Genomic DNA, 19208 nt, shown 5'->3' with positions numbered 1-19208 from the left:
ATCACGGGAACATGGAAAAATCCAATGACCATGAAGAGAAAAGCTCGAGTGCCGTGGGGCCGAGGATATGGAAAGGGGTGGCTTTACGGGGGACAGGAAGGGAGGGGATGGACGATCGTAGAGTAGGTGGTGGCGTTGAGGATATTACGTAGATGATAGGAGGTAAGCGCGTAGTGGTGGCAGCACCTGCCTCCAACAGACAGACTGTCAGGTTGTCAGGTGAGTCAACCGGCGCACGTACCTCGAGGGCCTTCGTTTGTTTTCCTATCGGTGGGGAGGAGCGATCGTACCTGTGTGAACTCTACCGACCCACCGGACGCACTACGGGCGTGCTGAAAAGTACACTCCGGCTAACCAAGGCGCTGGGGCCATGGGTGATTATAGCATTTTCCTTCGCTCGCGTTATCGTTTTATGGGCGGCTCGATAATATAATACACATGCCGCTGGCTTGGTATATGTATTTGCGGAAGGACTTGACTTTGGGCTGCTGCTGGCTTCGATGGACATTTAAATAAATCCGGTTGGATGGACGAGAGTGTTATCGAATGCGAACGATCGATGAGAGTTCGGCCCTTTCGTTCATTTTCCGCAAGCTTATTCTTATCGCAAAATAAATTCTCGTCGCGTGGTTAAAGGAAACTTTCTTGAAACATCGTATCTCCCCTACAGACGTTGGTCTCTTTGTGTTGGCGTGAATTGACATAAAAGGACATTGTCTGATGATCGATACTTTTATTATCAAAGGCTTGCCGCGGAGATGTTCCAATTTATCAAATAAACATGAAAGTTGTTAGTTTTAATATATTGCTAGATCAAGGTATATTGTGCGCCTGTCTCTGAGTTTCGTCAAAATTAAATTAAATTATAAGTGCTGTTGGTAAAGTATTGCAATACATGAATAAATGAGTAATATAGATGTTTGTATTGTGTATGTCGTTATTTATTATGTCTATTAAAAAAATTTCTTAATACTTCGTGTACATAGACTAGAAATTATTAAAAATTTCTCTTAAATATCAACCGAAAGTATTTATACAATATGTAAATAATAGTATTTCGTAAAAATATATTGTTATAATATCAATTTTCTTGTATTCATTGTATTCATTAATGAATACTGATCAATTTTGATTTATTTATTTATACCATTGTTGTTTTGTAAATACGTTTAAGAGCATACGGCGAATAAGTATATATTCGCTATAAATAAACTTGTTTCTAGCATATTTTAATAGCATAGTTTAATAGATTGTTAAATTAAAAAAAGGTACGCATTTTTACAAGTATCGTAATGCTAATATGTATTTTCCGTAGTAAAACCAAAGCTGATTATCATATGTGAGATATTATCTGTAATGTATTAATTTATGATTGCATCAAAGGCTGTCCATGTTGATAGGTTGATTATGAAAAGTGTGTATAATAAGTAATTGGCGTATAAAATATTGATACGGAAATAACATTTCCGTAAATCGTGGTATTAAAAAAAAATTATAAATACAAAAGTCTGACAAAGTTTATGAAATGTATGGAAACGACATTGCAGAGGTGTTTTATAGCATCATTTCGTAATTAATAATTGTGAATATTTTAAAAGGATAAATGTTATGAAAAGCATGAATATCATGAAATCTAAATTAGTTTGCAGAATTTTTGTGTGAAGTAGTCAAAATAATAAATATGAATAAAGTTTCGTTCATAAATTACTTAAATTGGATAGGAAAGAAATATGGGCGTTTATCTGAAAATTAAATTTTTTAATATAATTTAATTTATATTTATATAATTCATATTTAATTGTTCTTAAAAGATTGTTATTTATTTAATCTTCTTTGCATTTTATTGTTATTTTTATACAATTTATACGCAGATATATATAAGAAGATTATTTATCAAAGCTTTTAAAATTAAAGCTTTTAAAATGATTTAAAATTTATATTAAAATAATTAATTTTTTAATAGAAATCTATTTCATCTGAAGAGAATTATTTTTTAATTTTTTTCATGACGCGTACAAAAGACATGAAGATTAAGTTATATACACCATTGCATTTTTAACACATTAAAAGAAATGTTTAGTTATAAACATTCTAGTACTAATTAAACATGTAACAGCTATATAACAAATATATGTATGTATATATATATATATATATATATATATATATATATATATATATATATGTGTGTTAAACATAAATCGTGTAAACATAAATCTATTTTTTTTGTACATTCAATTAAACATTTAAGTTTTTCAGATATGAATATGAATTACATAAAAAAATAATTTAATTAATTAATCATATAGAAAAAAATTTAAGAATCACTTGATGACATATTATAAATCATGTAATTATTAGGGTGTTTTTAATCAGTTTGATAAACATTCGATTAGATTAGTTATATTATCGATCACGCTTTTAGAATTATTCGGCAACATATTTTAAAATATAATGTTTAAAATGTAATTACATAAAGTAACATTTGTCCGTGAGGATAGAGATCATAAAGATTTATTATTCTCAAATTGCGCAAAGAATAATTATGAATGAACACATATAATTATTTGTAATAAATCACAGCTATTATTGTTTTACATTAGCAACGCTCTTAATTGTATTTAAATTGAAATAATTAAGCTGAGGTTGACACGATCGATTATACACCGATTACCTCGGCAATAAAGTCGAATTATTTATAATCGGGTTATACGCGCTATTAATGCTTTAAAAAATCTTCTAAATGTCGTATAATATCTCTATTAACAAGCATCTGCGTACATATACATAGGCAAACTAAACTATTACCTAGTCGCAACTGACACCATGTGAACACATTCAAAATGCTAAGTGTGCTTGTATCACGACGAAAGAGCGACATTGAATTCTTCACTTCAACATGACTACGAGGCTCATCGTATTATTGCATCGCATCGTCGCAACATTAGTGACTCCTCTTTAAATTGAGAATTGAGCAAGTCGAGGTCAGTCCACGACCTGTCGGCGTGGATTAGAGAGGTCGAAAAGTCGGATAAAAGTGTTAAAGTCGTGGGATATACGACAGCGGCAGAGCGCGCGGCTATAGTTTCCGGGAGGCCAAGAACGAGCACGTATCCGGTATAAAATATGCAAGAGAATTGATCCCTTGCACGCGGAGAGAGCGACGCAGCGACGCCCCCGAACCCCCCTCCCCCTCCCCCAATCCCCCAATCGCCCGATCCCTCGCTACTGACCCCGGAGGGGACCGGCAATAGGCTGCTCGATAACGCGTTCTGTGTTCTCTTTTCTTTTATTGTCGCTCGCCTAGATTACTCTATCTTTCATTTACTTATTTATAATGGACGTAACTGCTGCATTGGACATTGCTGACAGGCAGTTTTCGGATTCGAATGGATAGGAATAATAGCAATTTATTCAATGGAGATACGATGGATATTGTTAATTACCTTTACATTTTAGCACGATGATAAGAATAGGACAATTTGACAAATAAGTCGTATAGGTAACTGAAATATTGGGAGCAACGTTAATAAATAAGGGATCATTTTTATTTTTCATGTGAAATTTTATAGATAATATATGCTTTTAAAAAGTACTTTAATATGTAATAGAGTGTACTGCGTAGAGACTGTGCTGCGTACGTCACAAGATATCGAGAAATTTAGATGGAACTTAGGTAACGTCATTGCTTTTAATATTAATAATAAAGCATCGTTATACGCCTCAAATATTTGAACTTACAATAGATTATAATTAAGTGGTTGATGACTGTAAAATAGATTGACGATTGCGAGCGCGTCATATAAAATTAATTATTTAATTTCAATTCACAAATACACAATATTTCAAATTTTAATGCCTTACTTATTTGCTCTCATTGCTTTGTAAAATTGTGCTTTTAAAAGAGCATTATTTAATAGGATATCGTTAATGTGAAATAACTCATTAATAATAGGACAAGCAATTAATTGATAGACTAAAAAAATTCAATAAAATTGTTTATATATGTATATATTAAAATTATTATGATGTCTCGCAAATTTAATTTATTACAACAGCATTCAATCGATAAACTTTATTCACTAGAATATGAAAATCGATAAATCTGACTATATTTCAAACTTTATTAATTTATTTTCAAATAATATCTAATTTTAACAATATATTACATTCAATTTAATCCATACTTATGTCATAAATTTCACGATAAACATAAATTGAATTAAAACTTGAACTTGTGTATAAAATAATCAAATGAAAGACTATGCACAATTATTTAATATTATACAATTTATTTCATTTGTAGTTTTGCAGCAAATACATATTAAATAATTTTTTTATTTAAAAATGGTGTTATTAAAGATATTAATAAAATTATAATATTTACGAATTACTCAAAACCAGCGGATTAAATTTAATTTGCAAAAAAATTTATAAAAAATTATAAAAGTCAATTATTGTTAGTTTATTATTAAAAATGAATATATTTGAATAATATATAAATTATACTATTTACATAAAGTTTTTAATTATATATGAATATATATATATATATATATATATATATATATATATATATACATTTAAAGTTTTAAGAAATATATAAAATAGATAGAAGAATTATATTCTTAATCTATTATATTAATTGACTTAAAATATCTTCAGTTCATCGTTATTAGTTATTTTAACTAATGAAATACTAAATACTAAATTTGTGAAAAATTTATAAATGAAATGATAGTTTTAGATGTAAAAGAACAAAGTTAAAGACAACACGATATAGTATACTAAAATTATGTAATTAAAATACTGTTGCAATTATATTTTAACGATTAGATCAATGTAAGAGAGATTTGTTGATTTTGGAAAGAAGGAAAATTGAATGAAATACAGACTTTCTTTACCGTTTAATGATTAATGATAAAATTAAACACTTATGTATGAAATTAAGAGGATAAAAAAATGTTTAAAATAAAATATCTTCGTAGTAAATTTACTTGAAAAAAGATAAAAATCCGTTAATTTTATTATGGTAATTAATTGTTATTATTTACGATAATAGTAAATTTTAATACAATAATGGTAACAAAATACTGTATTATTATCGAACAAAGCATTTACACTGTAAAGAAATTATATTCGAAGGATCTTTCTAGAAAGAATTGAATTTTTTACGTTTAAACCGACCTTGGCATAGCATTGAATTTGATCAACTATATGCATATACCGTAATAGCAATATATTGTAATTCTATTATAATTCAAGACAAGTCTATGATAAATTTCCATAAAATTCATTTTTAATTATTCGATTATTTTAAAACGAGCCATCCCTTATATATCCCCATCCCTTAAATACGATTAAGCGATTCTCTATGAATCGCCTTTAATGACGTCGGACACAAATATTAGTAGATACCACTCCTGGGAAAAATGTCGAGTATCCAGATAATTTATTTCTACAGTATTACCGAATCACTCGAATCCGGCAAATTATCAGTTCATCCGTAACGTGCGAGACGCATCTTATAAAGTAAAATCCATCTGCAAATAGCAGCGCTTACCTTATTCGTCTCGTTATCGCGTGATCTCGTCGCGAGTACTCCAAAGATTCCTATTGGCGGTCAGCCGTCATCGCAAACTCGATGATCGCAATCAATATTGGCAATAATGAGCGCAGCAATGGACAATGAATGACTCAGTGAAAGTCGCGCGCGTCGATAGGACGAACTTTCCTCGCAAGCGAGTGGCGCATTACGTCCGAGCCAAGCGTTTCCGTATAGTGTGCGGCTAATTAGGCGCAATACGTTGGATTGCGCGTATCGTACGAAGCTTGGCGAACGTTCGCCACCACCGGGGGCAGAATCGACAGTGACGAGGAGCTTGGACGCAGTCCGTCCGCGATGCTTCGTATTAGCTTAGGAGCCGCCATCTTCTCGGCCCGACTTAACAGGTGAACCAGCCGGTGAAATTATCGATTCGATCGGCCAGGTTGTGTTGCCACTGCTCTCGGCTCCCCAACCGTGAACCGCCGCTGAGGAAATGGGAGGGTGATAGAGAGGGTTGGCCACCCTGGATAGGAAGGGGTAACCGCACGACCCCCTGCGACACATAATGTGAAAGGAAGGCTGTTGAGAGTGAGAGCGAGCTTATGAGATAGGATCGTGAAAAGCTTGCGACGACACAATTTCGGCCATTGGGTAATCCCCGGCTTTTATTATTACGAATTGGAAATTTTTGGCCAAGAATAATGCTAATGTATATGTCGATTGCCAACCTCGTAGATTAGATTGATGTCAGATGTACGCTCGTCAGCCCATTTTCATAGCGAATTGTACGATATAAGCGACTCAGTTTCAGTTTATTCGTTACAATATGTGCTTACCGCGTGAAAAAAAATTAATCCGATGTAAAAAAAAAAAAAAAAAAAAAAAAAAAAAAAATACGTACTTTTAAAACATTCTTTATATAAAACAATATTTATATCAATACTGTAAAATTAATTAAACGTGTTATTTGGACTTCTATGTGCAAATTCTATGTACAAATTAATGAAAAGATGGGCCTAAGTTGAAAAAATTCCAATTTTATTTTTAAGCAGTGTTGACACACGGAACAATAAATTATATACTTATGTGAGTACGTTATGGTATTCCCTATAATTAACTCGGCACTATTATATTGTAATATACTGTATCTATTTTTATCTGCTCGTATTTTTGTTATAAAAATGGCTTTAAACGTACAAAAGCCATTATTATATGATTAAAAATGTACGATTTTTCATGTCCAAAAACAACAAGAACAACAACTAACAGAATAAAAGAAGTAAGATACTTAAAAAATTCGATTACTTTGATTTATTTTTCGAATGATCTATGATAACCCTTCAACAAATTTGTATCCATTCAATTTATATCCATAATTCAGCCTGTTATTGAACTACATTTACAAACATGAAAAATATTGATCCATTTAATACATTGAATAATAGCATATAACGTTTAATTAGCGTGGAATGAGAACAATAAATGTTAGGTCTAAAAATATAATTATAAAATTTTCAATATAATATGACGCACTAAATTGACGCGTATTTGTCGCATTCGTTTTCTTGTTAAATAAATAATGTGTTTCCTCATCTTCGGAATTCTTCAAAATTTGTCAAATGATAATTTGAGATTTTGAAATACTAACAGATATCTTGACTTTTATTTCAATTAAATTACTCTTACACGCATCTTCTTTAACCTCGTTTCAATGCAATTATTCAATATTACATTTTCATAATAAGATAATCAATATAATTATCTTTTTCGCGAGTATTTCTTCCCAGTTTGCAGTTAGACAATGCGTACTTCATATGCAAAAGGTAATAACGAATATGCAAAGTACTCGTTATAATTTAATGGTAAGTAATTGTTCATCTGATAGTTTTGTATTCATAAATTTAAGTCATCGTAAAGTATGTTAAATTTTGATTTAATGTATAAATGAATAATTTAAGCAATCTGTTAAATATATATATATATATATTTATAAATATTTATAAATATAACAATGGGAAAGAATTGGGCATAGTAAGTTATTTTATTAGCCAAAAATGTTATTTTTAAAGCGTATCAGGTATTATAATAAAAATATTTATTGAAAGTGATTAGTTTTATGGATAATGGGATCAATAGGTATAAGTAATCATAAATAATCATAAAAAGATATTTCAACTGATGTACTTTGAAAAATCCACTTTATTATCAATTTATTTTTTAGCGATAATTTTTATAAAGGAGCTTCTGACTTCGAAATTCTTTGAAATAAAATATACATTGATAATTGTAACATATAATAAAAATTGTTTTATTAGTTAAAAGTGCTTTATCGACGAAATTGACATTTCATAAATTAAATAGAATAAATTCCCGTGAAAAAAAAAAAATTCATAATCTTCTGAATATTCTAAAATTAATAATATATTGATTAAAAATTTAATTTATCGAATTATATTAATAGAAAAATTAGTTATTTAAAATAGCACATTTATAAATAAATTTACATTATATTTATTATTTACTTTTATACTATTTGAAGCACATTATTTTCCTACAACGTGCATCTCACATCATAAGATGCCATTAATTATTTTAATGTCACTTATTGTCCATTGCATAAAAATATATTTTTTTTTGTATATTAGCTAAGCAACCAATTCAGAGTTGTTTAGAACCTTTTTTAGTCAAATGTAAAATAGCCTCTCGAGATAATACAATCACTTAAAAATTAATATAATCATAGATAGTAATTATAATGTAATTTTTCGATTTGATTATGATACCGACAATGTTAATTTTTACATATTTTAATATAAAAATTATATCCAAAATATTTATAATTTATGTAAATGTAATACAAAGGAATGGAGGATTGATTTTAATTCTATACTTTTACATAAATACTTGATAGTTAATTTAAAATAATTTAAGAATAAAGTATAAAAATGTATATCTAAAGATTTGAGGACACGCTATTTTTGTTTTTAGAAATAATAATTCAAAAAGGTGTAGAAATAAATCTTTTTCTCTTTTTGTCATTTGATATTTATATAGCAAATAACTATTTTGTACAAAACATTGATGCACAATTTTTTCTTTTTTTCTTTCATAGAATAGTGGGGATAAAGTACCGAATTATCCGTCTGGAAATTTAGATTATAAAATTTTTGAAAGAATTATTAAAAAATTTAGAACATCTAATTCGAATGAATATTTATGTTTATTTATAATATTAAAAGTTTAATCTATAATAGTTAGATAATGTGCAGAGTTATTGAAGAATTAACATTAAAATTTAAATGATAATTAAATGACATGTCGAATTCATATGTACAACTGTATTATAAATTTAAAAACTTGTTTAAATATAATATGATTTATGCAATTGTTTAATTATTTTGCATAAATCTTACAATTTTTACACTTCATATTTTGAATTATTATATGCGATTGGAACTGTAATATAAAATTGTTTCATATATATATTAAGAAATTTGGGAGTTGCATTAATTGTTTGATAAAAAAATCTCTGCCTTTCTTTATTTTGTTTATAATTTTTTTTTAATATACCATACGGCTATAAGATAACATAAGAAGCGCTATCTTTAAAGAAAAATCTGCCAATATTTTTCTTCGATTGGAGTTATGTACAGTCTATTGGTTGTAATTATATCGGACGGAGATAATGAAGGATTTTTCCAAAGAAAACTGATAGTTAATTTTTCATTGCGTCTGTAAAAAAATTTAATAATTTGATTTGTTACTTAATATAAGGACACCGTTATTTACAAACTAACGTATCAGCTGTATTATTATTAATGTATTCGTAAATTAATTAATGATAATTCTATAAAATAATTGGAAATATAGAAATAAAATTATTGTCCACGATAAAATCCAACAGTTGGGCAACAGTAGAGAGAGAACATTTTATAAATTCAACATTTATTATTATTTATTTTTATAAAACTAGGCTCTATTAAAAAAAGAAACTTTACATTCAATATAATCGATAATCTATGGTGTTTTTAGATTTTGTTATCCTAAAGTCTGTTTGGTTGAGCAATTTTTTCTGTTATATAATAGAAAATATATCTATCGAGAATTCCATGATGTTTGCGCATTGTGTTTTAGAGATCTATAAATTCTTATATTTCATAAGGTCAATTTTCGAAGGATTTAAAAATCTGAGAAGTAATTTTAAAAAATTCATTTTTATTAAAAATCATTTTGCTACAAATTATAAAATAAAAATAAAGATAAATTTTAAGCATTATTTTTAATCGTTTACACAATAAGTTTTCTTATTTGCTTTAATTGTAGCTCTTTTACTGAATTTTCATCGAGAGTAATATTATCTCAATTGTAAGTATTGCAGTGATTCTCATGTTAATTTTAAAAAAACACCATAACCATAATTATAACTTATCTATCAAAAAATTTTTTTAGTCTATTGTAATTCTTAATATATAATTAATGTACTTTGACATCGTTTTCAACAACAACAACAACAACAACAACAAATATGCATACCACAAAGATTTAAATGCCTAAATACACCTTAGAGATTAAGTAGTGAAAAAATTCAGTTGAAATTCCAATAATACGTAAAATAGTTAATTAAATATCGGCTACTGTCATTGTATGTGGAAAATCGGGTCGTATAAAGAAATATAAAAATATAGTTTTAAAGTCTTAAATTACCGATTTACAATAAAATACAAAAAAAAAAAAAAAAAAAAAAAAAAAAAAAAAAAAAAGGATAGGAAGAATAAGTCATAAAATAATAATACAAAAAAATTTTATCACAATTCATCGATTTGTAATCGTTTATTTATCTTAAATTACAGTATTCAATTTTTTTTTATCTGTTACTGCATGCTGTAAGAAGCTTTGAATCAACTAAATCGCCAGATCAAACAATTACATAATTTGACTTTATCCTCCATGAAACTGTCTCAAAATAGTTTAAATACGTCAACAGATATATATATATATATATATATATATATATATATATATATTGTTTTAATAATTTATGCTCATTAAAAACAACACGAAAATTGTATGCATTTAGTCTAGAATAATAAATAACGCTTTCATCAACAAATCGACTTTTATATCGATTGCTTTGGAACAAAACGAACGCACATTTTCGTTCTGGCGATATTAATTATTTATTATTGCATAGTGGAGTAAAAATTTAGGGTACTTTGAGATGTCAGAATAAGCATTTTGTGGCCATCGAATGCTATACTCTTCAAATAACAACATCAATTGCAAAAAAAATTAAAATAAAACTAAGAGAAGCGTTTAATTTCTTGGATGTTTGTTCGCGTATTAGCTTTTCTCCAGTCTTCATTTCGGCTTCAATAGAATAAGTTTCACAAGGACGAAAAGAAGTAATTTGCTATATGCAGATTTTAAGTCGTGAGCTTATTTTTGCAGTATTTGAAAAAAAATAGTATTCCCAATTCAAATGAATATTCGTTCTAATATTTCTAAGCATACATTAAATCAAAAACAATATACATATATTAATTTTCAAAAAAAGTTCCTTTCGAACGAATTCATCTTTTTAAATATTTGTACACTGTTCTTAATAAATATATTTATTACTATCAATATTTGAACAAATAATTTTCTAAATTTAATACAATTTTTAAGTATGAATTACATTTATTTCTACATTAAGGGAGGTGAGAATAACTTCATTAAATCTTACATTTTCTTTTAGTCTGTCTGTATTTGAAACATTGTGGGTAGTGGGTTTTCCCTAAGAGGCTCGCTCTATGCATACGAGTATTAGAGAACACGGAGGTAGAGCTCTACATTTACCTCGCGTTAATTAATTAAAATTACGCTAAATTGGAGCGTTTTCTTGCCCCCTACACATTACACATCGCAACAAGGGTGAGAAACGGAGGATTGCCATAACGAAGGAACGATCTATCTTTTCCATTTCCTTCTCTCTCTCTCTCTCTCTCTCTCTCTCTCTCTCCTTTACTTTTCTTCTATCATTCATCTCCTATATGCTTTTGCACTTCATTTTGACTCTTTGTTCATAAAACTTTATCGTCATTTCTTTCTTTTATTATTTTAAGGCTGATTCGTGGTGAAAAGGGTAACACCATTATTAGCCATATTGTCCAAAATGCCGCTAATATAGGCGGCTACGTCTATCGTTGCCTCCTCGGATTTTCTAATAAATGGATGCTCTAAAAGTTTATTGTACTTTGGACGCTGAGTTTCCTCTTTGATTAGACTGCAACAGATAATAAATTTAAGTAATGCCTATCCTACATACAAATATCACAAAATCGTTAGATTTTTCATTAAAAAAACTATTTTCAATATTAATTAATAAGATAGATGATGATGATAAATTTCTAGATTAACATTTCATAATTATTTAATAATAAATTTACCAATACTTTACGTATCGTCGTCATAATAATATATTGTGATTTAAACATTTTACCATGTATTAACGAAATTAACAAAATCCATTGTAAAATGATTTCCATTTTCATTAGGGGACAGCCTTGGTGGATCGCCTTGCACTACTTGATAGAGTTGCTCAAATACAGAATTCCATTTTGGATAAGGAAAGTACCCTGTTGCGACTTCCATCAGCGTTATACCAAGAGACCATACATCGCTTCTTACGTCGTAACCCCTTGCTCGCTGCGGATCTATTCTTTCAGGCTAAAAAAATCAGTTGGTTGCTCATCAATGAAAGTAAATTTATGAGCAATTAAGTATATATGAATAATTAATTCATAATAAATATAAAAAAGCTGTCAAAAATAATTGTACTAACAGCCATATATGGTCTGCAACCTGCATCACGCGTTCGTGCAATTGAATCAACCAATTGTCCAGATATACCGAAATCACAAAGTTTTATATTGCCCCGTCGATCTAGTAATATATTACTAGGCTTAACGTCTCGATGGATGATCCGTAATTTTTCTTTTAGATAATTCAGTGCTTTAACTGTAGCTACTGTGATTTTACCTAAGATACATTCGGGTATCCTCTCGTTTAATCTCTCGTAAATAAACTTGTAAAACTTGTCTAATGAAGTGTCCATTAATTCCATGCATATCCAACAGTCTCCCTTTAAATAAACAATGCAATTACTTGCTCGAATGGTCTTGTTATGTAAATTTTGAAATTTTGAAATAGCTTTGAGTAACATACTTCTTTAAATAAAGCCCCATAAAATTGCACGATGCAAGGACACTCGTTGGATTTCATGACAACTTCTAGATCCATTAATAATTGCTTTTGTTCCTTTTCGTCGACCGTCGAACGAATTCTCTGAAATTTAGAGTATTTTCATTAAATACGTAAATATATTTACAAACTATTGAGCAAATAATCAATGTATTTTTATGCTTTCTTAATAAAATCAATGATCTTTATCAATAATACTGACTAACTAACAATTAATATAAATATCATTTAATTCTTAAAATCCATTCATTTCATCGGCTGTCTATATTTCGACATTTATAATTAGCGTGTTACGAAGCTTTGCTTGCTCTAATTCTTAATTCTTCGTCTTTCGTTTAAGTATAAAACCTGACTTACCTTCACAGCCATAACAGTATTGCTTATCCTATGTATCATTTTATTTACAGTTCCGAAACCTCCTCTACCAATTTCCCCCAAGTCTTGAAGATCTTCACTCGTAAAGTCATACACCGTATCTGGAGTCAGTTGTAGTTTTCCAGTACTTTGCATTGACTGGCACATTTTAAATTTATCTCTACAAAAGTTATATTTATTTAATATGTGTATTATAATAATAAATACATCTATAGTTAAGCGTTACAGTATTAGTTGGAACTTATTCCATTTTTACCTTGCTTTATCAGGTAAAAATTCTTGTTGTGTTACAGCACGAGGTCTTGCAGGCAGCTTCGGTAAAGCTAAAGGCAAACTTGGGCGTATAACCCTATAAATAACGTTATTTTTAGTATTTTTCTGCAGAAAATTCGAACGCAATGTAATAAGTGCAAAATAAAAGCAAAAGAGTCAATGTAATTAATTATTAATCAAAACTTACGACATTGGTGGGCATGCTGATGCCATTGTCAAATTAGAAACAGAGGACGTTGTTGAATTAGAGTGTATCAAGTTTCCACTTGGAGCTTGAAAACTCAGTTTTAATTGTCTTCGCTTTTCCGCTAATATGAAAATGATAATAATTATTATATAAATCATTTTTATATATAATATTTTATATACAAACAACATACCAGATATATCATTTTGAATATCAGTGTTAGTTCTAAGATCCAAACATGGAAAATTAAATGGCCTGCTGCTGGTACCTAAAATCAAATAATTTAGGAAATCTGTATTAATAGCTCGTTGACTATTATCATCTATGTGTTAAATAAGTAGAAGATTAATTTTAAATGATTTTAAAATTGTCAAACAAGTGCGTAATGAATAAGTATTTATGATTTTACAATAAAATTTTTTTTTTGGTTTTTTTTTTATTTTTAAATCGCTTAAAAATTATATTAATGATGAAAAAGTCTTATACAATCTGTTTCAATTTATATTCATTATAATGTAACATAATATGTATCTCAAATTACAAAAATTAATTCGATTATTAATCAATTAATCAATTTAAATTTCATATTAATTAAAGAAATTTTAGCCTTACAGACAATAAATTATATTTGAATAAAAAGTGCTACGAAAAAACATTTTCAATTTCTTAAGATAAGTATTTGATATTTTGAAATACTTCTTTCGATTCAATAGTTAATATAATTCTATAATTACTCGTATTATTATTGGATAAATGAAGTTGCCAAGCAAAAACACTAGATAATAATTGCGATTTTTTAAATTTCACATTTAAATGTCACATTATCGCATGATAAATGCTGAAAATGATCAAGTATTCCATCATAGGCAAAACTTGTACTCTCAAGCATAAATGAAAAGTGAGTTATTGACTCTGAATATTTTATCCAATGGTATTTACGAACAAGCAAAGTCTCCTGATACATTTACTCTTGTCACCACCAAATACATCCGTTAAGACACGGTCCAATTCATTTTTTATCCAAGCGAGCAATCCAATTAAAAAAGGAATGTTAAATCAAGGATTATAATCGTAGATTTGTCGATAAAGTCGATAAAAACTGAAATATTTATGGAGCTTCTGTCCAGGCGAGGCCAAATAACAAATTAAAGTTCTAAAGTACATCGGGTACTTTACTTTAATAAATTGTAAACAATGACACTAAGCGCCATTAAGGGTAGGAGACGTTGTTTTCCAATATTGCGCAACGCGCTTTAAGCACAGACAGCACACTTGGCCCGTAAGAACGCAATCGGAAAATGCAAATGATTAGGATGCAAATGATGCTGAGCCCTAAAGGATTGTAAAAGTAAAAAGTTTGACTACGAAGCACCGAGTCGGTGAGTGCGGGCGTTCTAGGTTAGGTTAAGGAGGTCGTCCAGTTGTAAAAGGTCAACCGTGGAGAGAAGAGAAAGGAGAGCAGTCCGAGATCCCATCGGAGCCAACTTGCCAATGCCAAAGAGTCGGAGAAATGCGAGATGGTGGATGGTGGGACGGGTTGGGGAGGGATAGAGCGACGTACCTTGGCCGGCCTGCTCTAACGAGCTGAACGAATTGTCCTGATTCTCAGCCATGGCCGCCTTGGGCTCCGTCGGCCCTCTCCGGGCAGTGCACAAGGGGCAGGGCGCACGACCACCTCAGCTAGATAGCTCCAAGGAAGCCAGTGTCACGCACCCCGTCAGCCCCCTCGGCTCTTAGGATCCCATGCAACGGCAGCCCGTCGACGTAGCGGCGCTCGCAGTCAGCCCAGCGCAGGCACTCTGCGTCGAGGACATAATTTCCTCTTCGTTGTTATTTCTACGTGCCCTCCCTCGTTTACCGCGGACCACCACCGCCTCGAGGGAGATGCGCGCGGTGCTGCGGTCGGGGAGGCGAATCCCGACGCCTGGTGCTCCGTCGTTCCTTTGTGCTCCTTAATAGTACCTGGACACGGCACTCGGCCTGCACCTGCCCGGATAGACTCCGAGCACGATTAACTCGCGGCGCGGAAGCAACGTCCGCGGAGTCGTGTGCGGATTCCGTGGGAAACTCAACGTGATCGCGGCCCTGATGAATCGTCATGCATCCGCCTGCGTGCCCGATCCTCTATATCGAGAGTATTCCCTCGATTTTCCGCGACGAGCAGCGATGATTGTGCCACACACATGTACGTGCCGTAGGCGCATGCGCGTGTCCCGGGGGTCTTCTGCTACGTGTTAGCCGATGCGACTTGCTGAGTTGGGAAGCCGTTGGGAAGGAGCTTTTTTGGTGGCAAAGCGAACGATGATATTACCTCCGTGTCCATGATAAATGTCATTGCGCGCAAATGGCAAATGAATGAATGCGGATAAAAAAGTGCACGCGCCCTGACCCCCCTTGATCATTCTCGATCATATATGTATTTCAAATGCAAATTACGAAATGTCGTAAAACTTTGATGTTTGCTACCAGTAGTTACTTATGTATAATAAATAAAGGTGGAAGATGCACATTTAGTTGCTGTTAGCCTATCGATGTGTTAATTATATAATAAAATTTAATTCAATTAGTTGCTTCAAATATGTAAATACAAAAAATTTCAAATACAAATAAGTATGTTCAATAAGTACTAAGCATACACACACCTGCATATAAAAATTTGTATGCATATATATATACGAATATACGTATATAAATTTAACACATCAACATTTTCAAATTTTATTAAAATCCATATATACTCAAGAAATTCATTATCTTGAGTAAATATATAATATAATATTTAAAATCCCTAAGGCATTAAGATGTATATTTCTTTTGGATATCTCAAAATATCTCCATTGTTGCTCTTTCCCACTTTTCCAAAAGAAGTTGCAATTATATTTTATAACAATATTAACTTTCTAAGTACAGCTTTATTTAAGCCGCCGTTGTCGAATCGTCCAAGCTTTTCAATTTTATATTTTATAAACATTAGCTTTTACATAATAATTTCGACATTATAATTTAAAAATCATTATAAATCGCGGGCTCTAACTGAAAATAATGGAACACTTTTAAGAATATTGCAAATGATTGAATTCGGTATAGCTGTATAACCAACAAAAAAGTATTTCTAAATTTATCTAAAACTGTATAGAATATATATTTTATGCAAAAATTAATTTAATTAAAATTTATTGTTCGTTGCTTTTGTTGGTGTATATTTGCGTATAAACACGAGTTTAGTCATTTATATGTAAATGCAGGTATATACATTTTCAGATATAAATGAAAGTTATGATTCATAATTAAATTCTATAACTTTCAATCCTTTTATAAACAATAATAAAAGATAAACAAATAACTTTCATACTTTTGTTCCCATAAGTTGTATAGGTTATTTACCCGCTATAGAATATATGTGACATGAGAATCATTGGTTGTGCCTAATATGCATTAAGTTTTATTTATATTATTGTATATATTACATTTCTAGTTTATTGGTTCTTTAAAATGATACCACTACGTTTTCTTCGAACTCAGTTTTCCAATTTAATGAATATCGAGTCTTTTTTCAGGTAATCATATAGTCATTATCAAATGACTATTACAAATATTAATTATAAATATGAATTAATAATTATAAAAATTATTATACAATAAAATATTATAAATAGTATGATGTAACGCTCTTACCCATTTCATTTCAATTGTTTTTAATTGCAGATCAAAAGAATCTATAAGATGTTACAGCGTTTTTCCTAAGCATTATACTAAACCCATATTTCGAAAAGAAGAACAAGACGAACTTGTAACAAATGAAAAATTTCAAGCTGCCACATATTTGTCTTTCAAACCAGCATGTATAGATGAAACCTCTTCTGAATTTTATGATCCATTAGTCTCGTACGCTGATCATTCTTATAAATTATAAATTATAAATTTGTAGTATTGTAGTATGTAATACTAAAGTATTAATCTTATGTTTTTAGAAAATTTATAAATTATTTAATAAAACAAGGGAAAAAATCAAGTGCTAGATATTTACTAGAAAGAGCCTTTCTAAGTATAAAAATGATACAGTTACAAGCTTATAATTCTTGTGATTCCAATGATAAAGAAAAAATTGAATTAGATCCAAAAGTAATTTTAAGAAATGCCGTAGAAAATGCAAAACCTGTGATGGAATTGACTCAAATAAAACGAGCTGGACAAGTATATAAGGTAAGTTTTTTAAACCAAATATTTAACTTATATTTTATCTTTGAAGTTTTAGAAAATTTGAAACAGATAACAAAAATTGAAAATTTTTTAAACGTTTTAATTTTATTTGTTATATTTAGAATTATTATGCAAATTTTTATTAAATATTTTTAAATCCTAGTGAAATATTTTTGTCATCATTCCTTATATTCTTCTTTCCTTCAGGTTCCAATACCAATTGATAGTAGAAGATCAAGGCTTTTAGCTATTAGATGGTTAATACAAGCTGCAAAAGAGAAAACGAGAACAGATTTTTTGTATGATCGACTTGCTCATGAATTAATTCAAGCACATAATAATCAGGTAAACTATACTTTAATTGTTAGTATATAATGAATTTTTTGAGAAAATACAAATTTTTTTTTTGTTTCAGGGACGTACAATCAAGAAAAAGCAAGAATTATATAAGCAATGTCAAGCAAATAAATCTTATGCCCATTTCCGCTGGTAATATACAAAAATATGAATTTGTAAAATATAGATTTTATTAAATATAATGTTACTTTATAAAAGTTGTTCAACTAATTTCTGTAAACTGAGATTTCTCCTTTCATTTTAATATTAATTTTAAGTAATTGAAAGAATATTAATTATTAAATCTCTATTAATTTGGTAAAATAATTTTTCGTTAAAGCTTCATTGAAACAGTATAAAATTAAAGAATAATATAATTAAATTATACCTGTTGAAATAAGTTTTTTATTCAAAATTATTGAAAAAAAATTATAAAAGTTTTATTATGAATTAATTAAATAATGTTTATAGATGTGTGTATAGATACGAAGCAAAATAAAGATTTACCGATGAATATTCTACAAATTTAAAATCTATTTAAAATTTATAAATAAATATGGTCATTAAAAAATCTTAATTTAATAAATATTTTATTGTATACATTCCAATTCAACATAAAGTTGACACAAATTTTTAATGAAATTTCTTCATAGGGATTATAATTTTCTATTCGATCTACACTGAGAAATTAAATATTCATGATTACAATAGAATATAATTAATGAAATAATTGATGTATATGACAAAAATTTTACATTTTCGATGTTCTAATACTCTTTATTTGTATTTTAAATTGATAATTCCACGTTAGAATTTGTTAACTAATGTAAAGATTTTTTATTCTTTTTCTTTTCTAAGGATTTTTCTTTTGTCTAAAATTTATTCATCGAATATCTATTATTGCTGTATCACATTGAGAAAATATTTATAAAAGAAGATTAATCCGAGTGTTATAAGAGTTAAATTTGATGACTAAATTTTCATAGAATAGATAAATTAATTTATTATATTTAATTGATCTGAATTTTTTTGTTTTTATTTTGTTTT

At 29.3% G+C, this 19208-nt stretch overlaps 2 protein-coding genes across 2 annotated transcripts; one reads left to right on the top strand and one right to left on the bottom strand.

The window, feature by feature from the left end:
• Nucleotides 1–11247: 11247 nt before the first annotated feature.
• LOC105361947 (dual specificity mitogen-activated protein kinase kinase 4) lies at nt 11248–15452 on the bottom strand. The gene is made up of 9 exons (XM_011499264.1): nt 15187–15452; nt 13819–13893; nt 13626–13746; nt 13422–13514; nt 13148–13325; nt 12755–12874; nt 12372–12671; nt 12030–12256; nt 11248–11813 (listed from the first exon to the last, which is right to left on the bottom strand). Exons 1-9 carry the CDS (start codon nt 15236–15238, stop codon nt 11648–11650), a joined length of 1332 nt encoding a protein of 443 aa, XP_011497566.1. The 5' UTR covers nt 15239–15452; the 3' UTR covers nt 11248–11647.
• A 1873-nt stretch (nt 15453–17325) lies between these two features.
• Nucleotides 17326–18354, top strand: mRpS7 (mitochondrial ribosomal protein S7; the record flags this gene model as incomplete). Its single annotated transcript, XM_011499384.1, has 4 exons — nt 17326–17510; nt 17597–17828; nt 18033–18170; nt 18241–18354. Coding segments are annotated over 4 exons (633 nt in total), but the record flags the coding sequence as incomplete, so codon positions are not given.
• Nucleotides 18355–19208: the final 854 nt, after the last annotated feature.

The sequence above is a fragment of the Ceratosolen solmsi genome, unplaced genomic scaffold, assembly GCF_000503995.2.
Source record: "Ceratosolen solmsi marchali unplaced genomic scaffold, CerSol_1.0 scaffold2, whole genome shotgun sequence".
Lineage (NCBI taxonomy): Eukaryota > Metazoa > Arthropoda > Insecta > Hymenoptera > Agaonidae > Ceratosolen > Ceratosolen solmsi.
This window is presented reverse-complemented; position numbering and strand designations above follow the sequence as displayed.